The sequence below is a fragment of the Drosophila novamexicana genome, unplaced genomic scaffold (genome assembly GCF_003285875.2).
Source record: "Drosophila novamexicana strain 15010-1031.04,08,12 unplaced genomic scaffold, DnovRS2.1 tig00001340-arrow-arrow-pilon, whole genome shotgun sequence".
Classification (NCBI taxonomy): Eukaryota; Metazoa; Arthropoda; class Insecta; order Diptera; family Drosophilidae; genus Drosophila; species Drosophila novamexicana.
In genome coordinates, this window is record NW_020824850.1 from 563,366 (window position 1) to 591,134 (window position 27,769).

The 27,769-nt window shown below is 37.5% G+C and overlaps 2 protein-coding genes and 1 long non-coding RNA gene across 5 annotated transcripts in view; 2 read left to right on the plus strand and 1 right to left on the minus strand.

Annotated features, from left to right (window-relative positions):
• Positions 1–18,212: 18,212 nt before the first annotated feature.
• On the plus strand, positions 18,213–22,366 carry LOC115767169 (angiopoietin-related protein 7). Of its 2 annotated transcripts, none has more exons than XM_030711352.1 (5): positions 18,213–18,485; positions 18,669–18,817; positions 20,707–20,918; positions 21,056–21,278; positions 21,341–22,366. In XM_030711352.1, exons 1-5 carry the CDS (start codon positions 18,333–18,335, stop codon positions 22,092–22,094), a joined length of 1,491 nt encoding a protein of 496 aa, XP_030567212.1. In that variant the 5' UTR covers positions 18,213–18,332; the 3' UTR covers positions 22,095–22,366. The 2 variants fall into 2 exon arrangements, with proteins under 2 accessions (XP_030567212.1, XP_030567213.1); XM_030711353.1 differs by having other exon boundaries at positions 18,219–18,485; positions 20,707–20,840.
• A 66-nt stretch (positions 22,367–22,432) lies between these two features.
• LOC115767171 (pancreatic triacylglycerol lipase) lies at positions 22,433–23,684 on the plus strand. The gene is made up of 4 exons (XM_030711354.1): positions 22,433–22,741; positions 22,798–23,262; positions 23,316–23,535; positions 23,593–23,684. The coding sequence occupies exons 1-4, from the start codon at positions 22,444–22,446 to the stop codon at positions 23,666–23,668; spliced, it is 1,059 nt and encodes a 352-aa protein (XP_030567214.1). The 5' UTR covers positions 22,433–22,443; the 3' UTR covers positions 23,669–23,684.
• Positions 23,685–23,690: 6 nt separating this feature from the next.
• LOC115767173 overlaps positions 23,691–27,769 on the minus strand; it is a 43,406-nt gene continuing 39,327 nt past the window's right edge. For both annotated transcript variants that reach the window (XR_004018357.1, XR_004018355.1), the window contains one exon: positions 23,691–23,768. This is a non-coding gene — a long non-coding RNA (uncharacterized LOC115767173). The remainder of the gene's footprint in view (positions 23,769–27,769) is intronic.

Here is a 27,769-nt window from a genome sequence, read left to right on the forward strand (position 1 = left end):
TCTAGTTTTTTGATTAAGCAAAAAGCAAATATTGTGGATTTTTCTGTTTTGCTGTCTGTGTATACAAAAAGAAAAAGTCCAATTATTCCTTGTGTTTGTTTTTCGTTGCTAAAAAAAAGTATATAGTGCTGTGTTTGCTTCTACAGGGACAAGTTAAATAGGATTTCTCAAAAGTAAAGTTACAAAATTGAAATTAATATTAAATCAAGACGAAAATTGTCTATTTCTTGTATGCACGCAAATCATAAATTGCAGTTTAAGTAGTTGCATTCAATTTATCTCTGTGTTTCCAACTGACTAGCACAACCATTTCCTTATGGGTATGAGTCAAGACCCCGGGCCACCTAAGACAAGTTTATAGTTCCGATAAAGAAATCATCTAAATCCTCATGCCAAACTATAGTTCTCTCACAATTCAATAAATATCATAGATTCATGTGTCTGCAGATGTCGCAAGCATAAACAGATCCTATTAAGCATATATATATGAATGTGTATGCATATTCCTTCCTTCGAACAACTATAAACTATAGCGTATATTTGTTTCAAATGTCTGTGAGAGTATTGAATTGTCGGCTTGCGCCGATAGCCAGCTCTTGATGGTTTCATTTATATACTATATTATTATTTTTAACGCTCTTTTGTCATTTAAAGAAGAGGAAAAAACAAGAAAATTTTGCCGCGCTGTTTAAGTGATACATTTTTAATTACTATTAATTAAAAACAAATAATAAATGAATTTATGTATAAAGCAAACAATTAAAAAACAAAAAACAAATAAATTTAAATCATTTATACCGTATCGTTTGCTCTTGTTTCATATTTATTTCATTTATGTTTTTCTATTTTAAAATATTTTTATGATTTCAGTGTCGCTGCTGTCCCAGAACCCAAAATTTAACATACGAAATCGAACGAATTCCTAGTAAATAATAATACAACTAAAAACTAAAAATAATAATAAAATCCGGATAAAGCTGTTGAAGTAGTTACCTAAAATATAAAACTAAATCATGGAAACACCACCAGGAGAGGGGGTGAGTAGAAACTCCACCCGGAAGAGATCTAGAGCATATAGTTCATACAATAATAAACATTTTTGAAGCAAATCGAAACGAATGAATAGTTAAACTCAAATTAAACTAGAATTGAAAAAGTAGTAGTAAAAACGTTTTTAGCAGCAACAGCAAATAAATTCTAAATAAAATAGTCAACCAACTAAAGCTAACATTAAAAAAAATAACCAATAACCTAACCAAGTATTTTACATAGTGTCGTAGTTAAAATGAAATCCAATCAATCCATTTCCATGTTTAATGAAACGTTACGCAACACACGAAAAAGATGAGAGGACAAAGGTTAGAGTTCAGGAGAGAAATAACTAAATGTGCAAACTTAAATCAAAGACACTTCAAATGGTTTTGAAAGGTAAATGAATCAAAATGAATATCGGCGTGTAGAAGTGTAAGCAACAAAATAAACGTAGAGCAAAATATGTTAACAATTAAACTTAACTTAAATCAATGCAAAATCTTGAGCAAAACGGAGTTGCCAGTGGCGCCCTCTGTGGCCCAATGGCCAACAACTTTTATGATGAAAAACAAAACCAAAAAATATATCAACAACATAAACTAATCGAGTTTAGGGTAAATTTGAATGAAATTACGACAGCGTCAAAGTAATGAATATTCTAAAAACATTTTAAAAGTCAGACACGCGCTTTTCAACACTGGCCGGTACTGTGCATTAACTTTGCGCAGTAACTGTTCGAGGCGGTCGACGTTTTAGAGCGCCCGCGTTTTAGCAGCGTTTATAAGCGCAACAACAACAAAATTATATTTTGTAGTAGAAAATGAAAAACTTGATTATTAAAATAATAAAGAATACATTAAACTAAATAGCAAAAAAAAAAACAACAAAAACAATTTAATGAGAAAACTTTTTCTGTGATTTATGAAAAAAGTATGCAAAACCTAAAACAAGAATATGCAGAAAATTAAAAAAAAAAAAGAAAAAAAAACAAACAATTTAAATATAAACTAGAGAAAAGAGTAAACAGTAAACCACATGAAAAATAAGCACTTTAGAACGAATCAAATTAGATGCTGAGCCAAACGAAATTGTTTAGAGTATTTGATATCAAAAATGAATAGAAGACAACAATTGCACGCACGAACAAATTTACAAAGCAAACCGCAAACGAAACGAAAACGAAAATTGAAATTGAAATTGCAAAAAATTCTCAGCACTTAATCGTATAAACATTTCGTATTGTTTGTAATTTGTTTTGATTATTACGAGCTCACATTGAGTAAACATTTAGCAAAAAAAAAAAAAAAGCAAGCAAGCAACATTTTCACAAAGAAAAACCACGAACAGGCAACATTTTTATAAAACACGAAACTGTATCGAGCAATGGAATGCACTTTTCGCACTTTTCCCATCCCGAGGTTACGTCCATAGTTTATAAGCCAAAGAGCCAATGAACAAATCGAACGAAACGCAATGATGAGCGCGATTTTTATTTAGCAATTATTTTTGATGATCGCACATTGATCAAACGATAAATTCTTATTGAGTTCTGCAACAGGGCATCAGTTATAAATATATATATAAATATATATAGGCAACCTTTGTGTATGTAAATCTTGTTTTCATTGCACACAAAACACAAATTGGAGAGAAGCATTAAGCTAAAGTATATTAACTAAAGTAATCACAAAATGGTAATAACTAAGAATGTTTTTAGCTGAACGTGTCTCTAGATGTATTCAATAGTAGCTAAGCGGTAAGGGTGAGCCTCAAGTGAGCCCGCAGGAACGAAAGGTAAAAATCTATATGAAATGGCATCTCGAAACTCAAAACTCGAAGTAAACAAGTCGAATGAGGTATAACTAAATTATTTTTAATGCATTGAATTTGTCGTAAATATTTAACGTACCTTTGTTAAAAACAAAACAAAACAAAAATTGAATATATTAAAATATAAACAAATAATAACAAATCTATTACCACAAGACGCAAACAAGAGTCGATAGAAATTACAAATAAATAAATATATATACATATATGTATGTATATATATATATTTATTTTGTTCTCTCGGCGGAATGTAGACGCGTGTAGTTTTTATGTTTACACTGTAAGCATTTTTTGTATAGTTGAAAGGGCAAAGGGTTAAACTCGCCTCGCACCACAGCCCCCGCGGGCCACATACGGCAGCGAGGGGCAGCGACAAAATGAGATTAACATAAATAATTTTTTTGTAAATATCTGTAGTTGATTTCTAAGTAGCGAAAAAGAAAATCGAAACAAAACAAGACGAAACCAAAACCAAAATGACAAAGAACCCAAATTGAATGTTTATGATTTAATACAAATGAATAATGAATGATAACTAAATACAATTTGAATAAGTTCAACCTGTACAATAATTTAATATTAAATAAAACGCAAGAAACCAAACAAAACTCAAATGAAAACTACACGTTTCAATTGCTCTTGGACTTGCTAACAAGTATATCTAGCTATGGATATAGACATATATACAGATATATATATATATATGCATTGTATATATATATATATGTATATATCTGTATTTAAGCAGCTGCTGCTTTGACACACTTTGGAATGCGAGGCTGTCGGTCGCTGAATTGATGAATGTTTCAGTCGTTGCGTCTCCAAACGCATAAATAACAATGAAAACTAACAACACTTGATGACGACAAATAAAATAGTTTATGCGCAAACTAATTGACACAATTGAAGTACTTTTGCTCTTCATTGAGATTCAGTTTGCGCTATATTTCACAAATCTCCCACAATTAAGGCTTTCAGAGCTGAGCTGAGCTGTAATTATGCAAATGACACAACTCTTTTTTGGGCAAATAGCCTCGAGGCATGGCATCAAGCAAATTTTTTGTTTTTTTTTTACTATAAATTGTTCATATTTTTTGTTTGATTTATTTTTGCCCATGAGTTTGCGTCATCGACTTGGCCAATCAGCCGCCTGGCTGCAGTCAAAGTCTATCGTTTCTCTGCCCGCTAAAGGTCTATCAGAGTTGGTGCATCTGCGCACGACTCCGCCAGCTGTTTGATTTCAGCTGCAAAAGGCAAAAGGTTTCCACAGTGCACGATGACCGGTAAAAACCTTCAAAAACCCATAACAGACAGCAACAATTGCTTGGTAATTTAGCAGCAACTACAAGCAACAACAAAATGACATAATCCGGAAAGCTGTAAAGCATTATTATCTAAAAGGTAACTTATTGTGAGCACAAACTATATATATAGAAGTATATTTGTGATGACGCATAAAATTAAATCTTTCTGTTTATAAATAGGCATGAATGGTAAGTACAAATTGAAACGGGAAGAACAGTTCTTCGCTGGTGCCGTCTCTTACAAATCCGTTTATTTAAGTTATTTAAATAGAATTAAAAAAAGAAGATAGACATTATGTAGAAACCCTAAAATAAAATCAATATTTTTAAATGCCCATTCGACTTACTGTAAGAAAGACAAGGTTTTGGAAAATTAAACTCACAAGTAGATATAATTGGTACTCAAATATTTCCTAACTTACTTTTAACTGAGATATTTGAATCTTCACATTTTTCAAAAACTTTTAATGTCCAAAAAACGTATTAGTTGCACATATTAGAAGAATTAGTTGTATTAAAAGTACTAGTTGTATTAGTAGTATTAGTTGTATTAGTAGCATTAGTGTTACTTCTTTTGTCTAAAATGGCGTCGGTCCGCAAATAAGAATTTTTCGATTTCTTTCTGTTCTCGGTTAAATATTGTCTACCTTTTTAAATTCGTACGGATCCCTACTAATAATAAACTTTTCAACAAATTAAAAATCGATGGGCTAAAAATAGTTGTGGCCAAAAAACGATTCGTTAGTAAAATCAAAATCTGGATTTTACTTGAAGATTATTTTGGAATATCTCGGGTAAATAACATTTGATTTGTAAAATCAATAACTTTTTGAATTCGTACGAAAGACTTATATTATTTGGCATTTTATTTAAAGTTCAAAAATGTATAACATTCCTAATTCGGGCATTGTTGACCCGAGATAATAAGACATGGACATAATATAATCAGTAACTGATCTCTATTCATGGTACCTAGTTGACCTATATATCCTTGGTTATTCCATATCATTGATATAGTCCTAGCGAACCTAAAAGACAACGTTCTCGCAAAATTCGCAAGAACATTGTTCAAAATTATGTATGCTTTTCTTTTACAGCCGCCCCAGCAGCAGCCCCGCCCCTGCATGGTTTCTAGTTGACTAGTTTATCCTTGGTTACACCATACCATCGATATAATCCTTGGGAACCTAAAGGATTAGATCCCTGCAAAATTTGCATTGAAATGGTCCAAAAACATGTATGATTTTTCTTTCAGGAGCCCTTTTACATTAGCTGCGGCTGCAGCTGTTGTTTAACAGCCGGCTTACAGCACTTATTTTACATTAACTGCTAATTAACAGCACTCATTTTAATTGAGTTACATTTTTGCCCCTTTATGCTATGCAATGAAAATTTTTATTCAAACCACTCATCGACCTTCTGGGCATTTATGTTCGCCTGGTATTTGAGTGGAATCTTGGGCAAATTTGGGGCGTAGCCGCCAACCAGGGCGCCCCGTGAGGGTATGCAATGATTTTTTTCGGACGTAAAAATATTGTACGTTGACCTCCTGTGCATTTCTGTTCGCCTGGTATTTCTGGGAAATTTTAGTTAAAATTTGGGACTCGAGGGCGCCCTTTTGGGTATGCAATGAAATTTTTTCGGCAATTAAAGATATTTTTTTTCGACCTTCTGGGCATTTCTGTTCGCCTGGTATTTTGGCAGATTTTAAGAAAAATCTCGGCAACTTTTTCGCGCGGAGATATGACGTTCCAAAACGACATAACTCCAGCGCCAGCGGTGTGCGATGGAGATATGACGTTCCAAAACGACATAACTCCAGCGCCAGCAGTTGCAAATGGAGATATGACGTTCCAAAACGACATAACTCCAGCGCCAGCGGTATGCAATGCAGATATGACGTTCCAAAACGACATAACTCCAGCACTAGGATTTCTAAAGCCGTTGATTTTTGAATTTTTAAATAAAAAAACGGGAATTTCGCTTTTATTTTAAATTTATTTATGTTTCAATTTATAAAATTGCTGTTTTTAATGCTAATTTTCTTCATTATTTCTCTTAAAATTATACAAAACGAGCATAATTTATAATTTTAGCTTATTTAAACCTAAATTAACTAAATCTGGCCTTAATTAGGTCCGATCCTGGAAAAATCTGCTTTGTCGCTCGTGTAGGTCCTTAGAGGTCCTTTTAGTCCTTAATTTGGCAGTCTGAAATGATAAAAACACATTCAAATTAAACATATAAATAATTCAATAAAACAGGAAAATAGGCCATAACTCGGGCATGTCCTTGCAGATTTTCAAAGGACATGGTGCGTTAGGATCCTATAGACCCCCTGCATCGATCTACATCATAAAAATATGGGGTCATCTAAGAATCATATGACTCCAAATTGGACTTGTAAAATTTTAGTCCCGGAGCGCACGGAAATGGCCCGAAAACACAAATCCTTAAATATCTTCAAAACTACAAGGACGATCTTAATGAAATTTGGCCAGATGGTAGTCCTGGCCAACACAATTATTTTGACATATGACTCGCCAGGATACGCAAGGATATGGTCGAGTTATGGCTTATTTTCTTGAACAAAAATCGTCCTTAAAACTTTTTTGTCTAAAGGACTTTCGTCATTTGGGTTGTTAATTCTTCAATTGGAGGGTAAGGACTATTCACTGGCCAAAGGACATCCCGATAGCCCTTCCAATGGCCAAGTTAGCCCGGAATTTTTCGATTTTCGCCAATTTTGCGACTTACCCCCTAGGATAAATTTCAATGAAATTTTTTGTCGAATTCTGAAAATCCTTGAATGCCAATCGATAGTCCTGCTCCCCACGAGTTCAAAACGATATATCCTTTCAATATCCTTAAGGATTTGGCCGAGCTATGGCTATTTAAAAAATGTCCTTTTTCGACATAGCTCCGCCGTTGATCATGGCGAGATTATGTCGTTTTGAAGCGACATGGCCTAAAAAAAGTTGTTGACCAAAAAACGTATCGTTTGTAAAGTCAACCTTTATTGATGATTTTTTCGAATATCTCGGTCAAATAATGTCCGATTTTGTTGTTTTATACCATTTTCGACTCGTAACAATCAGTACTATCGACTGGCATCAAAAATTTTAAAATCAAAATTTTGACCCAAATCGGCCAAAAGAGCAAGGGGTTACATCACGTGAAAATAGAATATCTCGGGTAAATATCGTCTGATTTTAGAATGTTATACCTTTTTCGATTCGTACGAATCCCTACTTTCAATTTGCATTCAAAGAAATTAAAAATCGATAGCCTAAAAAAAGTTGTTGACCAAAAAACGTATCGTTTGTAAAGTCAACGTTTATTGATGATTTTTTCGAATATCTCGGTCAAATAATGTCCGATTTTGTTGTTTTATACCATTTTCGACTCGTAACAATCAGTACTATCGACTGGCATCAAAAATTTTAAAATCAAAATTTTGACCCAAATCGGCCAAAAAAGCAAGGGTTACATCACGTTTTTTCTCAAAATCGGGGTCGGTTCGAATATCAAAACTTTTTTGATGGTTTTTGTAGAATATCTCGGGTAAATATCGTCTGATTTTAGAATGTTATACCTTTTTCAATTCGTACGAATCCCTACTTTCAATTTGCATTCCAAGAAATTAAAAATCGATGGCCTAAAAAAAGTTGTTGACCAAAAAACGTATCGTTTGTAAAGTCAACCTTTATTGATGATTTTTTCGAATATCTCGGTCAAATAATGTCCAATCAGTACTATCGACTGGCATCAAAAATTTTAAAATCAAAATTTTGACCCAAATCGGCCAAAAAGCAAGGGGTTACATCACGTTTTTTCTCAAAATCGGGGTCGGTTCGAAAATCAAAACTAGTTTTTGTAGAATATCTCGGGTAAATATCGTCTGATTTTAGAATGTTATACCTTTTTCAATTCGTACGAATCCCTACTTTCAATTTGCATTCCAAGAAATTAAAAATCGATGGCCTAAAAAAAGTTGTTGACCAAAAAACGTATCGTTTGTAAAGTCAACCTTTATTGATGATTTTTTCGAATATCTCGGTCAAATAATGTCCGATTTTGTTGTTTTATACCATTTTCGACTCGTAACAATCAGTACTATCGACTGGCATCAAAAATTTTAAAATCAAAATTTTGACCCAAATCGGCCAAAAGAGCAAGGGGTTACATCACGTGAAAATAGAATATCTCGGGTAAATATCGCCTGATTTTAGAATGTTATACCTTTTTCAATTCGTACGAATCCCTACTTTCAATTTGCATTCCAAGAAATTAAAAATCGATGGCCTAAAAAAAGTTGTTGACCAAAAAACGTATCGTTTGTAAAGTCAACCTTTATTGATGATTTTTTCGAATATCTCGGTCAAATAATGTCCGATTTTGTTGTTTTATACCATTTTCGACTCGTAACAATCAGTACTATCGACTGGCATCAAAAATTTTAAAATCAAAATTTTGACCCAAATCGGCCAAAAAGCAAGGGGTTACATCACGTTTTTTCTCAAAATCGGGGTCGGTTCGAAAATCAAAACTAGTTTTTGTAGAATATCTCGGGTAAATATCGTCTGATTTTAGAATGTTATACCTTTTTCAATTCGTACGAATCCCTACTTTCAATTTGCATTCCAAGAAATTAAAAATCGATGGCCTAAAAAAAGTTGTTGACCAAAAAACGTATCGTTTGTAAAGTCAACCTTTATTGATGATTTTTTCGAATATCTCGGTCAAATAATGTCCGATTTTGTTGTTTTATACCATTTTCGACTCGTAACAATCAAAATTTTGACCCAAATCGGCCAAAAGAGCAAGGGGTTACATCACGTGAAAATAGAATATCTCGGGTAAATATCGTCTGATTTTAGAATGTTATACCTTTTTCGATTCGTACGAATCCCTACTTTCAATTTGCATTCAAAGAAATTAAAAATCGATAGCCTAAAAAAAGTTGTTGACCAAAAAACGTATCGTTTGTAAAGTCAACGTTTATTGATGATTTTTTCGAATATCTCGGTCAAATAATGTCCGATTTTGTTGTTTTATACCATTTTCGACTCGTAACAATCAGTACTATCGACTGGCATCAAAAATTTTAAAATCAAAATTTTGACCCAAATCGGCTAAAAAGCAAGGGGTTACATCACGTTTTTTCTCAAAATCGGGGTCGGTTCGAATATCAAAACTTGTTTGATAGTTTTTGTAGAATATCTCGGGTAAATATCGTCTGATTTTAGAATGTTATACCTTTTTCAATTCGTACGAATCCCTACTTTCAATTTGCATTCAAAGAAATTAAAAATCGATAGCCTAAAAAAAGTTGTTGACCAAAAAACGATTCGTTTGTAAAGTCAACCTTTATTGATGATTTTTTCGAATATCTCGGTCAAATAATGTCCGATTTTGTTATTTTATACCATTTTCGACTCGTAACAATCAGTACTATCGACTGGCATCAAAAATTTTAAAATCAAAATTTTGACCCAAATCGGCCAAAAAAGCAAGGGGTTACATCACGTTTTTTCTCAAAATCGGGGTCGGTTCGAAAATCAAAACTTGTTTGATAGTTTTTGTAGAATATCTCGGGTAAATATCGTCTGATTTTAGAATGTTATACCTTTTTCAATTCGTACGAATCCCTACTTTCAATTTGCATTCAAAGAAATTAAAAATCGATAGCCTAAAAAAAGTTGTTGACCAAAAAACGATTCGTTTGTAAAGTCAACCTTTATTGATGATTTTTTCGAATATCTCGGTCAAATGATGTCCGATTTTGTTATTTTATACCATTTTCGACTCGTAACAATCAGTACTATCGACTGGCATCAAAAATTTTAAAATCAAAATTTTGACCCAAATCGGCCAAAAAAGCAAGGGGTTACATCACGTTTTTTCTCAAAATCGGGGTCGGTTCGAAAATCAAAACTTGTTTGATAGTTTTTGTAGAATATCTCGGGTAAATATCGTCTGATTTTAGAATGTTATACCTTTTTCAATTCGTACGAATCCCTACTTTCAATTTGCATTCCAAGAAATTAAAAATCGATGGCCTAAAAAAAGTTGTTGACCAAAAAACGTATCGTTTGTAAAGTCAACCTTTATTGATGATTTTTTCGAATATCTCGGTCAAATAATGTCCGATTTTGTTGTTTTATACCATTTTCGACTCGTAACAATCAGTACTATCGACTGGCATCAAAAATTTTAAAATCAAAATTTTGACCCAAATCGGCCAAAAGAGCAAGGGGTTACATCACGTGAAAATAGAATATCTCGGGTAAATATCGTCTGATTTTAGAATGTTATACCTTTTTCGATTCGTACGAATCCCTACTTTCAATTTGCATTCAAAGAAATTAAAAATCGATGATTTTTTCGAATATCTCGTCAAATAATGTTCGATTTTGTTGTTTTATACCATTTTCGACTCGTAACAATCAGTACTATCGACTGGCATCAAAAATTTTAAAATCAAAATTTTGACCCAAATCGGCCAAAAAAGCAAGGGGTTACATCACGTTTTTTCTCAAAATCGGGGTCGGTTCGAAAATCAAAACTAGTTTTTGTAGAATATCTCGGGTAAATATCGTCTGATTTTAGAATGTTATACCTTTTTCAATTCGTACGAATCCCTACTTTCAATTTGCATTCCAAGAAATTAAAAATCGATGGCCTAAAAAAAGTTGTTGACCAAAAAACGTATCGTTTGTAAAGTCAACCTTTATTGATGATTTTTTCGAATATCTCGGTCAAATAATGTCCGATTTTGTTGTTTTATACCATTTTCGACTCGTAACAATCAGTACTATCGACTGGCATCAAAAATTTTAAAATCAAAATTTTGACCCAAATCGGCCAAAAGAGCAAGGGGTTACATCACGTGAAAATAGAATATCTCGGGTAAATATCGCCTGATTTTAGAATGTTATACCTTTTTCAATTCGTACGAATCCCTACTTTCAATTTGCATTCCAAGAAATTAAAAATCGATGGCCTAAAAAAAGTTGTTGACCAAAAAACGTATCGTTTGTAAAGTCAACCTTTATTGATGATTTTTTCGAATATCTCGGTCAAATAATGTCCGATTTTGTTGTTTTATACCATTTTCGACTCGTAACAATCAGTACTATCGACTGGCATCAAAAATTTTAAAATCAAAATTTTGACCCAAATCGGCCAAAAAGCAAGGGGTTACATCACGTTTTTTCTCAAAATCGGGGTCGGTTCGAAAATCAAAACTAGTTTTTGTAGAATATCTCGGGTAAATATCGTCTGATTTTAGAATGTTATACCTTTTTCAATTCGTACGAATCCCTACTTTCAATTTGCATTCCAAGAAATTAAAAATCGATGGCCTAAAAAAAGTTGTTGACCAAAAAACGTATCGTTTGTAAAGTCAACCTTTATTGATGATTTTTTCGAATATCTCGGTCAAATAATGTCCGATTTTGTTGTTTTATACCATTTTCGACTCGTAACAATCAGTACTATCGACTGGCATCAAAAATTTTAAAATCAAAATTTTGACCCAAATCGGCCAAAAAGCAAGGGGTTACATCACGTTTTTTCTCAAAATCGGGGTCGGTTCGAAAATCAAAACTTGTTTGATAGTTTTTGTAGAATATCTCGGGTAAATATCGTCTGATTTTAGAATGTTATACCTTTTTCAATTCGTACGAATCCCTACTTTCAATTTGCATTCAAAGAAATTAAAAATCGATAGCCTAAAAAAAGTTGTTGACCAAAAAACGATTCGTTTGTAAAGTCAACCTTTATTGATGATTTTTTCGAATATCTCGGTCAAATAATGTCCGATTTTGTTATTTTATACCATTTTCGACTCGTAACAATCAGTACTATCGACTGGCATCAAAAATTTTAAAATCAAAATATTGACCCAAATCGGCCAAAAAAGCAAGGGGTTACATCACGTTTTTTCTCAAAATCGGGGTCGGTTCGAAAATCAAAACTTTTTTGATAGTTTTTGTAGAATATCTCGGGTAAATATCGTCTGATTTTAGAATGTTATACCTTTTTCAATTCGTACGAATCCCTACTTTCAATTTGCATTCCAAGAAATTAAAAATCGATGGCCTAAAAAAAGTTGTTGACCAAAAAACGTATCGTTTGTAAAGTCAACCTTTATTGATGATTTTTTCGAATATCTCGGTCAAATAATGTCCGATTTTGTTGTTTTATACCATTTTCGACTCGTAACAATCAGTACTATCGACTGGCATCAAAAATTTTAAAATCAAAATTTTGACCCAAATCGGCCAAAAAAGCAAGGGGTTACATCACGTTTTTTCTCAAAATCGGGGTCGGTTCGAAAATCAAAACTTTTCTGATAGTTTTTGTAGAATATCTCGGGTAAATATCGTCTGATTTTAGAATGTTATACCTTTTTCAATTCGTACGAATCCCTACTTTCAATTTGCATTCAAAGAAATTAAAAATCGATGGCCTAAAAAAAGTTGCTAACCAAAAAACGTATCGTTTGTAAAGTCAACCTTTATTGATGATTTTTTCGAATATCTCGGTCAAATAATGTCCGATTTAGTTGTTTTATACCATTTTCGACTCGTAACAATCAGTACTATCGACTGGCATCAAAAATTTAAAATCAAAATTTTGACCCAAATCGGCCAAAAGAGCAAGGGGTTACATCACGTGAAAATAGAATATCTCGGGTAAATATCGTCTGATTTTAGAATGTTATACCTTTTTCAATTCGTACGAATCCCTACTTTCAATTTGCATTCAAAGAAATTAAAAATCGATGGCCTAAAAAAAGTTTACCAAAAAACGTATCGTTTGTAAAGTCAACCTTTATTGATGATTTTTTCGAATATCTCGGTCAAATAATGTCCGATTTTGTTGTTTTATACCATTTTCGACTCGTAACAATCAGTACTATCGACTGGCATCAAAAATTTTAAAATCAAAATTTTGACCCAAATCGGCCAAAAGAGCAAGGGGTTACATCACGTGAAAATAGAATATCTCGGGTAAATATCGCCTGATTTTAGAATGTTATACCTTTTTCAATTCGTACGAATCCCTACTTTCAATTTGCATTCCAAGAAATTAAAAATCGATGGCCTAAAAAAAGTTGTTGACCAAAAAACGTATCGTTTGTAAAGTCAACCTTTATTGATGATTTTTTCGAATATCTCGGTCAAATAATGTCCGATTTTGTTGTTTTATACCATTTTCGACTCGTAACAATCAGTACTATCGACTGGCATCAAAAATTTTAAAATCAAAATTTTGACCCAAATCGGCCAAAAAAGCAAGGGGTTACATCACGTTTTTTCTCAAAATCGGGGTCGGTTCGAAAATCAAAACTTTTTTGATAGTTTTTGTAGAATATCTCGGGTAAATATCGTCTGATTTTAGAATGTTATACCTTTTTCAATTCGTACGAATCCCTACTTTCAATTTGCATTCAAACAAATCAAAAATCGATGGCTTAAAAAAAGTTGTTGAACAAAAATCGATACGTTTGTAAAGTCAACCTTTTTTGATGATTTTATTGAATATCTAGGCCAAATAATGTCCGATTTTGGAATGGTATACCATTTCTGACTCGTAGAATGTTATACCTTTTTCAATTCGTACGGATCCCTACTTTCAATTTGCATTCAAACAAATCAAAAATCGATGGCTTAAAAAAAGTTGTTGAACAAAAATCGATACGTTTGTAAAGTCAACCTTTTTTGATGATTTTATTGAATATCTAGGCCAAATAATGTCCGATTTTGGAATGGTATACCATTTCTGACTCGTAGAATGTTATACCTTTTTCAATTCGTACGGATCCCTACTTTCAATTTGCATTCAAACAAATCAAAAATCGATGGCTTAAAAAAAGTTGTTGAACAAAAATCGATACGTTTGTAAAGTCAACCTTTTTTGATGATTTTATTGAATATCTCGGCCAAATAATGTCCGATTTTGGAATGGCATACCATTTCTGACTCGTAAGGATCAATACTATCGATTGGCATTCAAAAATTGAAAATTTAAATTTTGACCCAAATCGACCAAAACAGCAAGGGGTTACATCACGTTTTTTGTCAAAATCGGGGTCGGTTCGAAAATCATAACTTTTTTGATAGTTATTTTTGAATATCTCGGGTAAATATCGTCAGATTTTAGAATGTTATACCTTTTTCAATTCGTACGGATCCCTACTTTCAATTTGCATTTAAACAAATCAAAAATCGATGGCTTAAAAAAAGTTGTTGAACAAAAACCGATACGTTTGTAAAGTAAACCTTTTTTGATGATTTTATTGAATATCTCGGCCAAATAATGTCCGATTTTGGAATGGTATACTATTTCTGACTCGTAAGGATCAATACTATCGATTGGCATTCAACAATTGAAAATCTAAATTTTGACCCAAATCGACCAAAACAGCAAGGGGTTACATCACGTTTTTTGTCAAAATCGAGGTCGGTTCGAAAATCAAAACTTTTTTGATAGTTTTTTTTGAATATCTCGGGTAAATATCGTCAGATTTTAAAATGTTATACCTTTTTCAATTCGTACAGATCCCTACTTTTAATTTGCATTCAAACAAATCAAAAATAGATGGCTTAACAAAAGTTGTTGAACAAAAATCGATATGTTTGTCAAGTCAACCTTTTTTGATGATTTTATTGAATATCTCGGCCAAATAATGTCCGATTTTGGAATGGTATACCATTTCTGACTCGTAAGGATCAATACTATCGATTGGCATTCAAAAATTGAAAATCTAAATTTTGACCCAAATCGACCAAAACAGCAAGGGGTTACATCACGTTTTTTGTCAAAATCGAGGTCGGTTCGAAAATCAAAACTTTTTTGATAGTTTTTTTTGAATATCTCGGGTAAATATCGTCAGATTTTAGAATGTTATGCCTTTTTCAATTCGTACGGATCCCTACTTTCAATTTGCATTCAAACAAATCAAAAATCGATGGCTTAAAAAAAGTTGTTGAACAAAAATAGATACGTTTGTAAAGTAAACCTTTTTTGATGATTTTATTGAATATCTCGGCCAAATAATGTCCGATTTTGGAATGGTATACTATTTCTGACTCGTAAGGATCAATACTATCGATTGGCATTCAACAATTGAAAATCTAAATTTTGACCCAAATCGACCAAAACAGCAAGGGGTTACATCACGTTTTTTGTCAAAATCGAGGTCGGTTCGAAAATCAAAACTTTTTTGATAGTTTTTGTAGAATATCTCGGGTAAATATCGTCAGATTTTAGAATGTTATGCCTTTTTCAATTCGTACGGATCCCTACTTTCAATTTGCATTCAAACAAATCAAAAATAGATGGCTTAACAAAAGTTGTTGAACAAAAATCGATATGTTTGTCAAGTCAACCTTTTTTGATGATTTTATTGAATATCTCGGCCAAATAATGTCCGATTTTGGAATGGTATACCATTTTTGACTCGTAAGAATCAATACTATCGATTGGCATTCAAAAATTGAAAATTTAAATTTTGACCGAAATCGACCAAAACAGCAAGGGGTTACATCACGTTTTTTGTCAAAATCGAGGTCGGTTCGAAAATCAAAACTTTTTTGATAGTTTTTTTTGAATATCTCGGGTAAATATCGTCAGATTTTAGAATGTTATGCCTTTTTCAATTCGTACAGATCCCTACTTTCAATTTGCATTCAAACAAATCAAAAATAGATGGCTTAACAAAAGTTGTTGAACAAAAATCGATATGTTTGTCAAGTCAACCTTTTTTGATGATTTTATTGAATATCTCGGCCAAATAATGTCCGATTTTGGAATGGTATACCATTTTTGACTCGTAAGAATCAATACTATCGATTGGCATTCAAAAATTGAAAATTTAAATTTTGACCCAAATCGACCAAAACAGCAAGGGGTTACATCACGTTTTTTGTCAAAATCGAGGTCGGTTCGAAAATCAAAACTTTTTTGATAGTTTTTTTTTAATATCTCGGGTAAATATCGTCAGATTTTAGAATGTTATGCCTTTTTCAATTCGTACGGATCCCTACTTTCAATTTGCATTCAAACAAATCAAAAATAGATGGCTTAACAAAAGTTGTTGAACAAAAATCGATATGTTTGTATAGTCAACCTTTTTTGATGATTTTATTGAATATCTCGGCCAAATAATGTCCGATTTTGGAATGGTATACCATTTTTGACTCGTAAGAATCAATACTATCGATTGGCATTCAAAAATTGAAAATTTGAATTTTGACCCAAATCGACCAAAACAGCAAGGGGTTACATCACGTTTTTTGTCAAAATCGAGGTCGGTTCGAAAATCAAAACTTTTTTGATAGTTTTTTTTTTAATATCTCGGGTAAATATCGTCAGATTTTAGAATGTTATGCCTTTTTCAATTCGTACGAATCCCTACTTTCAATTTGCATTCAAAGAAATTAAAAATCGATGGCCTAAAAAAAGTTGTTGACCAAAAAACGATTCGTTTGTAAAGTCAACCTTTATTGATGATTTTATTGAATATCTCGGTCAAATAATGTCCGATTTTGTTGTTTTATACCATTTTCGACTCGTAACAATCAGTACTATCGACTGGCATCAAAAATTTTAAAATCAAAATTTTGACCCAAATCAGCCAAAAAAGCAAGGGGTTACATCACGTTTTTTCTCAAAATCGGGGTCGGTTCGAAAATCAAAACTTTTTTGATCCTTTTCTTTGAATATCTCGGGTAAATATCGTCTGATTTTAGAATGTTATACCTTTTTCGATTCGTACGAATCCCTACTTTTAATTTGCATTCAAAGAAATTAAAAATCTATGGCCTAAAAAAAGTTGTTGACCAAAAAACGATTCGTTTGTAAAGTCAACATTTATTGATGATTTTTTCGAATATCTCGGTCAAATAATGTCCGATTTTGTTGTTTTATACCAATTTCGACTCGTAACAATCAGTACTATCGACTGGCATCAAAAATTTTAAAATCAAAATTTTGACCCAAATCGGCCAAAAAAAGCAAGGGGTTACATCACGTTTTTTCTCAAAATCGGGGTCGGTTCGAAAATCAAAACTTTTTTGATCCTTTTCTTTGAATATCTCGGGTAAATATCGTCTGATTTTAGAATGTTATACCTTTTTCGAATATCTCGGTCAAATAATGTCCGATTTTGTTGTTACGTACCATTTTCGACTCGTAACAATCAGTACTATCGATTGGCATCAAAAATATTAAAATCAATATTATGACCCAAATCGGGGTCAGTTCGAAAATCAAAACCTTTTGGTGACATTTTTGAATATTTGGGTAAATAATGTCTTATTTGGGAATGATATACCAAGATCAATAATCACAATTAATTGATTGCAATTCAAGTCACAAGAGAGTAAACAGTAAGGCCCAAGGGAAGCTCAGACTACTGGGTATATGTATATACAATATATATAGTTGTAGATCAGTTGTATGTGACGCAAATATTGAGGCAGGTTTCGCATACGTAATTGGATGACTCTGTACTCATTTTGACATCTTATATTTATGATATGCAGTCTGAATCGCGTGTAGGTTTTAAAACCAGCTGAAAGGCTTAAGATGAAAATAAAGAAGTACATTAAAGGCATGCTGCTACGATTACGAATAGTTGGTAGCACGCTGAGTAATACAAGTTCTTGTTGAAATAATGCCAATAAATAAGTTATACTATTGTAAAATATTAAGAAATATAAATAATTCAAAATAAAATGAGTAATTCAAGTCCGGCCTTAAGACACATTTGCTTATCACTTCCAACAAAGTCGTGAGTGATTGACAGCGTCGGGGAGCCGGGGAATTTTCTGAATAGCCAAGGCAGCAAGCCATATAAACAAAAGAAACCGCCAAACACAGCAAGACAGAGCGAGAGAGAGAGAAAGAGAGGGAGAGAGAGAGAATGTGTAAGAGAGCAACATTTAACATGTAGATTCTCTCAGTTTCTGTCGCGGAAAGCTCCCTCGCCAAGCTCTGCTCGCTTGGCACTCAGTCGCTGCGTGAATCTCGAGTCGAACAGTCGCATCGATCCGATAGATAGAAACTGACGAGCTGCCAGACGTGATCTGCGTGTGTGTGCCGTGTGTTTAAATTTTTTTTGATATTCCTAAATATTATCGTGTGCACAACATGGCCACGCCCCCTTTTCGCCTGCTCTTGGCGCTGTTCTGTGTGAATTACATGGTGCTGGCACAAAACCCCACCCAAGCACCAGTTGGGGCTGGCGTCGCAGCCCCAGACTCTCACAATCATTGGAGATCGCATACGCGCGGCAACTTCCGAGTACGTTAAAATAACTTGAGATATAAGGAGAACAAAAATCTAAAGAAATTACGAGTGTATGCGAAATTGAATTGTTTGCGGAATTAGTTTGAATTTCTGTTGGGTTCAACGGGCCTCGTCGCGTGTTGTTGTTGCTGTTGAAGTATTATCTTACTATATGTATATATACTTTACCTTCTGCAGCATTATGGCACGCCTGCTCCTGCTCCTGTGACTGCGCCCCCACAGCATAACGAAATCAAGGAGCTGATGACGAACTTACACGACCGCGTTGGCATCTTGGCGACCTTGGACGAGGACCAGCGCCATCGTCTGGAAGTGATCGATAAGAAGTGAGTGGATAGATTTTGAGAAAAGGTTGACAACAACTTTGAGCAGACAATGGAACGTGTGCCATCTCGCTGAACAGGTTTTTTAGCACACAAGGCATTTGGGAAAACCGGTAAAACACACAAAAACAACATCGAAATATATGTTTTTTGGCATTTTGTTTAGTTTTTCGGGCCCTGTCAAGCCCGTCGCTTACAATGCCACATTGATTATGCGGAGATGCGCCATGCCAATTGGCCATTGAGCAACGCGTAATTATACGTGAGTGCGGCAAAAGTATCTTTGAGATACACACACACACATACAGCAGAGCACACACTTGTCGGGACAATTTATGACGCTATTGTCTGCTTTGCTGTTGTATTTTATTTATTTAGCTTCGGCAAACATTTCGCACACCTTTTTACCAGTTTATGGATTTGCAATTTGTAGCTGCTTTCGTTTCACTCAACAAATTATCCGAATTCACATTTGTTTACCCGAAACAGCATAAATCTTATGTGTAGAAACGGGTTGATAGCACATTTTGGCATTTGTGTATAAATTAAACGCACACTTAATTATCTTGCCAGAATTGGAAATACGTCACAAAGATGTGTGCACGAGGCGTTAACTGGGCTCTAAGTGTATATTGAATGCTGATAAATTGGCATAATGTTTGCGCCCGCATTGAGTCATGTACTATATAAAGAGGTCAGCCATATATATTGTCTGATCGATCTGAAGTGCGATGATATCATGCCGTTCAGTTGCGAATATATATGCACATTATCTGCAAATGTGAGCCGCTTTACATTGACAATTTTACAGCTTGTTTGGTCGTAGATTATGAAATTAAAATTGAATTAAATGCTAGCTAAATTCTCTGTTCGATTCTACGCTATTCTATATAGATAATATGTGTCTACATATATTATTTGTTTAATAATATAACATACACATATTAAAAAACAGACAAAAGCCAAGCAAGGCACAAGCAAGTCAATGCGAATTTATATAGATAGTATTTAATATGATGAATAATATATTTGAATATTTTGACTTTTGTTTATTTGGATTTCTTGCGGTGCTTTATAAGAGAAACTCAATTTTAATTATCCAACAATTTGTTTCTCTGATATTTCACGGTAAGAAACCTTGGTTAATATTCAAATATATACTAAATGCCACATCTATAAAACACATGAATAAAACTGTGCTGATTGATTGAATGACTGATTGATGATCAACGCATAGTTGAAAACCATAAAGGTGGGAAGCTAAAGACAGCTTACAAATATTTCTGATTGACTGACTGACTGATTGATGATTAACCATAAGAAGTGGGAGACTTAAGTGCTTACATTAGTTATCATATGAGATTTAATTGCATCTAAATATACTAAACTGTATCTGCTGATTGACTGATTGGCTGACTGATTGACTGACTGATTGATAATCAACGCATAATCTTATGCAATTTAATTGTACGCTAAGACAGGGCCTTTACAAATTCCACCCACAACGGAAAAAAACGATCGTATGAGATCATTTTGTTTATTATTCCGGCATCAAATAAGTTTTCAACGAATCTTCTGAAAATTCATTTAGAAATGTGTTAAACTTTTTGGAAAATTCAACCCTCTGAATGGAAAATAAGAGTGAATGGTCGATTTCAATTGCTTCAATCCTATTTTGAAAATCTTTAAATTTAAAAGAAAATCTAGCAAAAGTATTATTTGCAATTATTTTTTAAACTTGATTGGGGAAAAACCACTTTGCTCAGTAGAAATGGGGGTTTAGGGTAGGACGGCATAAATTCCATAGGGGAAAATAATGCATATAATTAGAAGATACAAATTTGATCAGCTAGTTTCTCATATAATACATACCACTTGTTTGTCTCGCACAGGGTCGATCAGCTGCTGGACAGCAATACGGGCCGCATGGAGTCGCTGAAAGCGCAACAGCTGAACTTCGGGCAGCGTCTGGACAGCTTCGAGCACATCCAGCGATTGACGCGGCACACACTGGACGAGCTGAAAGGTGAAACCGACAAATATCTGGGATCCCGTGTGGCCAGACAGCTGAGCCAGAAGCAAAAGAATCGCGACAAATTGCGGGGTAAAAAGCAACACAGACTCGAGTTTCCGCTTCCGTTTGATTGATGTCGCTTTGTTGTTTGTTGTGTGTTGTTGTGCTGCTTGGCTCTGCGCTCGCTGTGAAGACCCGCAATTAACTCTGCTCCAACCATTTCACAGATCTTTCACGTCAGGTGCGTGCGACGCCCGAGGAGCAGTCATACGTGGCCACCAACATGGCCAACCTGTTCGGCAACCAGCCCGCGGCAACGGGCAGCCCCTTCAATGCCTCCCAGCTTGATGTCTCCAGTCGCCTGGACGCCCTGGCCACATTCCTAGTCTCGCTGGCCTACAATGTGCGCGAGACGCAGCTGAACGTGGGCAAAATAGTCCAGAACACCAAGTAAGCTGAACCGAATCAAACTCCAGCCAGGCTCAATCCCAACTCACAAATTTCTCGCACAGCAACATCAAACGGCGCCTGGCTAATCGGAACAAGCCGCAGTCCGCCCAGCTGCCAACAGCCTTTGCGCCCGCGGCTGCTGTGGAAGAGCATGCGACGAGCTGCCTGCAATCCTATTTGGCTGTCAATGGCATCCTGAAGCTGCAGCTGACCCCCGAGAGCGAGAGCTTCTATGTGCCCTGCGAGGACGACGGCTGGACGGTGATCATGAATCGCTCCTCGGACGACATCAGCTTCGAGCGAAGCTGGCTGGAGTACAAGGAGGGCTTCGGCAATCTGGCCGGCGACTTCTTCATCGGGCTGGACAAGCTGCACGCGCTGACCAGCTCTGCGCTGCACGAGCTGCGCATCTGGCTGCAGGACTTCGATGGCAATGTGGCCATCGCCGGCTATGACTCGTTTGCCATCAGCGGCGAGCGGGAGCTCTACGCGCTCAGCCTGCTGGGCAACTACCAGGCGCAGGTGCAGCCCCCGGCTGGCGACTCGCTCTCGTATCACGCTGGCGCCAAGTTCAGCACGTTCGATAACGATAACGATAACTGTCTCGAGTGCAGCTGTGCGCAGCGACACAAGGCCGGCGGCTGGTTCAACGCGTGCGGCACCAGCAATCTGATGGGCGTCTACCACGCCCAGGGCCACGAGCAGGCCGGCGAGACGGGCATCTACTGGGACACCTTCCAGGGCAAGGACTACTCGCTGCGCCGCGTTAAAATGCTCATACGCCCTGTTGCCGGGCAAGACGAGGCCCGCCGTTAAGCCAACGAGCGCGGCCCAACTGGCCCCAACAACTGCCATACGTCAGGGATGCCAATGCCATGTTCTGTATACTCCAATCCCAATCTTGTAAACGTCAGGGAAGCCATGCCTAGCTCCGCATACTCTAATCCCAATATCTCTGCTGTGCGTGCGCCTTGCATTTTAACTCGTAGCCCTTTAAGTTCGAGCCGTTGCGTGTGTGCGTATACGTCTGCTCAGCACTGTGTATTTATGGAAAATTACCCTAGTTAATAAATGTGTCGTGTACTCTCGTCCACTTGTCCCGTTGTGCGTCACCTCGACTCGACTAATCGAGCGATTAGCTAAACGCAGCTCCCACAGCTGCAGCATGCGATCCAAGCCCTATTTAGGCTCTGCCTTGAGTCCAGCTCAGCTCAGATCAGATCGGAGCAGCAACATGTCTGGAATGTTTTGTTGCTGGCTGCTTTTCCTCTGCCAGCTGTGGAGCCTGCAGGCGGCCAGCCTGGATACGCTGGCCCAGCAGAGCAGCATCTACTATCAGCATGTGCCCTCTGAGCTGAGCCTGGAGCGTGTGGAGCAGCTCTCGAACGTAGACTCGCTCAAGCTGATCGTGCACGGCTTCTTGGGATCGCGCAGTCACATCTCCATCATGCCGCTGCGCAATGGTAAGCCTGATCCTTGAGCTCTCTACTGGGTGCTGTGCTAATGCCCTTCTCGTCAGCCTACCAGGCGCAGGGCTTTGAGCATGTGCTGATTGCCGATTGGTCGCCCGCTGCCAATTTGGACTATCCCAGCTCGCGACGTGCCCTGGGCAGGGTGGCTCTGGTGCTGGCCAAGCAGTTGGAGCAGTTTCTGGAGCGGCACAATGTGTCCCAGGAGGCTGTGCACATCGTGGGCCACAGCCTAGGCGCCCACATTGCCGGCCGCATCGGGCGCTATTTCAATGGAACCGTGGGCCGGGTTACGGGCCTGGATCCAGCTCTGCCGCTCTTCACGCCGCGCTCCGATGACGGCCTGCGGGCGAGTGCTGCTCTGTTTGTGGACGTCATACACACCGATTACCCGCTCTTTGGGGATCTGACGCCGCGTGGCACTGCCGACTTCTATGTCAACTTTGGTCGCGCACCGCAGCCGGGCTGCGAGGAGGTGGATCTGCTGGCGGCCAGTAAGCTCATCTTGGAGGCTTGTGAGTGCCTGAAGGCGGCTCACTCATGGCTATGTCTAATCTAAATCTTGCAGACAGCTGCAGTCACAATCGCGCCGTGCTCTTCTATGCGGAGTCAATTGGCCTGCCCAGGAATTTTCCCTCCATTCCCTGCAGCTGGAAGGCCATCAGAAGCAGTAGCAGCTGCTTGAAGGGTTTGGACGCGTTTAATCTGAACAGCACGGCGATCGAGCTGGCCATTGGCAAAATGGATGATGGCCAGGTGGTTTATATGGGCGAGCAGGTGACACACAGGTGATTTGATTCTCATTTTAGCTGCAAAGCTTTGATTTAAAACGAATTTTTTGCTAGCGCCACCTCTTATTACTTTCTGGAAACTAATGCAGCGCCACCATTTGGTCAAGGCGTGCACGCCAAGTTTGACTAAGTTAAGCACCAAGCGACAACGAACAACAGACGGCGCACAAATATCATCCAGCTTACGACTGACGACGGTTATAAAATGTGTTGCGCATCAAAGCTGATTGCTGTAAAAATAAAGACGAGGATATTTGGGAAATTAGTTCAGGCTTAAATATAATAAATTTAGTTAATATAATAAATTTAGTTATAATTAGGATTAATTTTTTAAATAAAATAGTTTGAAGCTGTCCACTGCTAAACAAAATGTTGCCAATATTTTTCCGGGAGCTGGGACACGGAATTGGTAACAATTTTCGGGGTGATTTTTGTGTTCGGGTTTTCTTCACTTCGGATTACTATTGTTATTTAGTTCCTCTAGAAAAATCTCTCTTAAATAGTCACACTTTTCATTATCTTGGGGAAATGCTTTTGTCTAAGACGCAAATTTTGATGCGACTTGTGGAAGTTAAAGACTTTCTTTTGAATGGCTTTCCAAGCATGTGGAAATGAGCAAAATCAAATTAAAGGTGCATAAGTCGCAGTTATTAAGCATCCCGTTGGAAAAGCATTAAAATTAAATTTGTCCTGACAATTTTGTGTTGCGCTGACCGCAAGTTAAATTTCTTTTCAGCTTTTCTTTCTGACCACAAATGAAATTTTATGAATGAACTTCAGCTGGAGTTGCAGTTGTTGTTGTTGTTGTTGTTGTTGTTGTTGTTGCTAGCAAAGTGCAGAGCGAACTGGGGACCAAGCCGCGGTTATTTATGGGCCAATAACTTAACAACAAAACGCTCATCTACATTTAATGGCGATAATTTTTGACGCAATTTGAGAAACACACGCAGCGGCGGCCGCTGCGGTCCCCAGCCCAGCTCAGACGCGACTCGACTCGACTCGATTCTTGGCCTCAAAGAGAAACCAAGAAGCCAACCGCAGCAGATAACACAAAACACTTGACACCTTGGCGAGCCTGCAGGCGAGTCCACAAAGCGTGAGGCTGCCACCTGAGGCCAACGTAGGGAAGGGAAGGGGGGCAGGGTGCAACAGCTCAGAGCGGAGCACAATAAAAAGCGGAGAGAAACAAATAAACGCGGCGATCGTAAATTTACAATAAAAAGATCCCAAGTCGAGCGGGTTCTGTTCAGATACACGATGCAAGGAAGAGGGCGGGGGGAGACTGTGCAGCATGTTGTAAATTCGAGGATTCTCAGTTGGCAACAGCTGGCGGCATTCCTCATGTGGGTGGCAGGGAGGTAACCTTCGTGACTTCACGCGTTCTAATTCATTGCCTCATTGCCTTGACGGGGCAAGTTGCTGAGCGAGTGCTTGTTGGCAGGCACTGTGTTTGTGTTTGTGTTTGAGCTGGTTCCACAAATCGATTTCAGGCTTCATTGGAGCCGCATAGCGCACAGGAAACTCCCGCACTTTGCGCTTAGCTTTTCTTTTGTTTTTCCCAACTGCTTGACCCCCCACTCCCCTACACCTTTTCCCTCTGCCCCAGCGTTCATTCAAATGCGTAAAACTAGGCCCTATGTTCAGTTCCCTCCCCCTCTCCTTTGATCAGGCAAGTTGATGCGCTCGGTCAAGCAGCGAGTTTTTGTTGCTGTGTTTTTTTCGCTGCGAGCATAACGCTTAGGTTCTCATTTTGGCTCATTTTCCCCCATTTGCCTTCATTCGATTTCATTTCCATGTAGATTTTTTTCGTTTTGTCGTTTTTGTTTTTCCACCTTTTGTGAATTTGTGTCATGCGTCGGTTTTTCCTGCTCGCTACGCTTTTGTTCTACTGTTGCTGTACTTTTTTTTTCTATGTTTGGCTTTAATTTCTGTTTGCTGAGCAAGAAAAATACACACTCGCACAAAGAGCTGTTGACTTTCTAGCATCATTTGGCCCTCAAATGAGGCTCACGCGTCTTTTTGCCTAGCTTCAAATAGTTCCGCTCCAATTCGAATGGTTAAAATAACGAATGTATAGAAATTGCGCACAATATTGAGTATTTTCTCTTGCTGTTTGAGTTGAAAAAGTATTTTATGGAATTATTTTATAAAATCTTGATCTTAAAGAAATTCAATTAACTTTTTCCATTCTCTCTTCCAACTTGTGCCTGCAGACGAGAGTTCCTCATGCCGCGTTGCATTTAAATTATATAATTCCTCAACTGTTTTGACACATTTCTTAATGGCACTTCACACACACACACACACACACACACACACACTGGAGTGAACAAATGCAAAGGCAAAGCCAAGCGGACAAGAAGAGAAATGATATTGTAATTGGCAATCGCAGTCGTGCATAAATCACATGCATAAATTCAAGCTACGGACATTTGGAAGCGACACCAACGCGTTCTTTAAGCCCCCCTCAACCCCTAACCCCTAGCCCAGAGCTCAGCCCGTGCTCGTCCTCGTTGCGGTCGTTAGTTGGATTCAATGTTGATATCCAATTGGAAAATTTTTCATTAACTAATTGAACATTTTATGGCAGCGCAGGTCGCACAGTAATTCAGCTACGGACTCGGACACGGACTCGGAGCTGTAGTTGGCGCCAATATTGATGACAAGCAGAAAGAGGGGCGAGGCGGGACGGGGCGGGGTAGGTTCATAGGACACACAAGCACACACACAGCAGGAGGACAGCCTAATCTGCGGCGGGCAACAAAAAAGAGGCCATGGCAAAGCAGACACGAAAGGACATTGGCACAAATGAATACACGCACACACACACACTCACACTCAGCTGATGTGTTGCCTGTGTGTGTGTGCGTGTGTCTTCGATAATTTACGAGGACACGCTTTGTTCGAACTGCCCTCGCAGTGGCTTTTCCCTCCGAATACACACAGGTAAAACGCTAGAAATTTGCATAACTGTCTGATGGGAGGACGCCATGGCGGATGTTAAACATTAGCGCGTGCTGGGCAGCACCCAACCCCGCTCGCCCCGCTCGTCCTGGCGAGAAACCCCAAAAATAATTAAGGTGAAAATTGCTGTCGACACGCAAACTGCAAGAAGCCAAGGGGCCAGCCAAGGGGTCAGCCAAGGGGCCAGCCAGGGGAAACAGCTCGGAATTCTTCTTCTGTTGTCGGCTTTGAGAAATGACCAAACGAGCAGCTGATAAAAAGCGAAGAGCAGCCAAAAAATCGACTCTGACCGATTGCGGCACAGATGACTAATGAAACCTATTAGCCCTGTGACAGATGAGGAGACTGCGTCTCTGTCTCCGTCTCTGACTCTGTCTGTGTCTGGATCAGCCCCCGATGATGGATAAGCTCATTAAACTGAGCCGCAGACACAGGCGAACAGATTGCAGCAGTCGCCATTCTGGTAGCCCTGGGATCAACCAGTAGCTGCCAGCTTGACGGGATCGCTGGCGGCACCATCTATGTGGCTGACCCTTGGCTTGTCATTTAATTGAAGCTTGCCGGTGGCCCCGCCGCGCACTGTTGACATTTCCTTATCGCTAACACAGTTTTTCAACTATTTTCGGGGCCCCATCGACCGATCACCCACTCTTGACTGGCCGCAAGTTCCGCTTGATAAATTCGAGTGGTTAAAAGGCTTCTCAGGACGTGACAAGCAAAGACTGCTTCTAATTGCTGAGCCTGAGACCTGTTCGGTACAGTCAGCAGGGAGATCTCCGGGGATGTGTAGTTTTTATCACAAGGAAAAACTGAGCAGAACTCTGAAATGGGCTTGCTTATATGTTACCTAAGAATCTATAATATATTTTTCAAATTTTTCCACTTATTTTGACATCTGCTTAAAACAAGAAATCACGAAGCAATGGAATTAGAATAAAGACCTATTGGATATCTAAATAACGAACATACGGATTCGAATCCCAGGGTTATGCATATAATAAATAGTAAATATTATTATAATGATGATCATATACAGAAATAATAATTATCAAAAGAACAATAAAATTGATAATAAAAATAATAGTACCAACAATAATGAAATATACTGATTATTATGATATGGAAAATTTCCTCCTGCATCTCACCCTGCCATCGCAATGTGGCATGTGTGGCACTGAAAACCCTCCTACAGCAAGCTTATCCCACTTTGGAAAAGCTTTCGCATTACTTAGAACTTGGGCCTCTTCTTTTGTTTAAATTGAATGAA

Bases quoted from the DNA above. Each gene is read 5' to 3' on its own strand.
- LOC115767169 (XM_030711352.1), top strand. From the start codon at position 18,333: ATGGCCACGCCCCCTTTTCGCCTGCTCTTGGCGCTGTTCTGTGTGAAT. The intron at 18,486-18,668 runs GTACGTTAAAAT...TACCTTCTGCAG, and splicing joins ATACGCGCGGCAACTTCCGA to CATTATGGCACGCCTGCTCC. The intron at 21,279-21,340 runs GTAAGCTGAACC...TTTCTCGCACAG, and splicing joins AAAATAGTCCAGAACACCAA to CAACATCAAACGGCGCCTGG.
- LOC115767171 (XM_030711354.1), top strand. From the start codon at position 22,444: ATGCGATCCAAGCCCTATTTAGGCTCTGCCTTGAGTCCAGCTCAGCTC. The intron at 23,263-23,315 runs GTGAGTGCCTGA...TAAATCTTGCAG, and splicing joins TAAGCTCATCTTGGAGGCTT to ACAGCTGCAGTCACAATCGC. The intron at 23,536-23,592 runs GTGATTTGATTC...ATTTTTTGCTAG, and splicing joins GGCGAGCAGGTGACACACAG to CGCCACCTCTTATTACTTTC.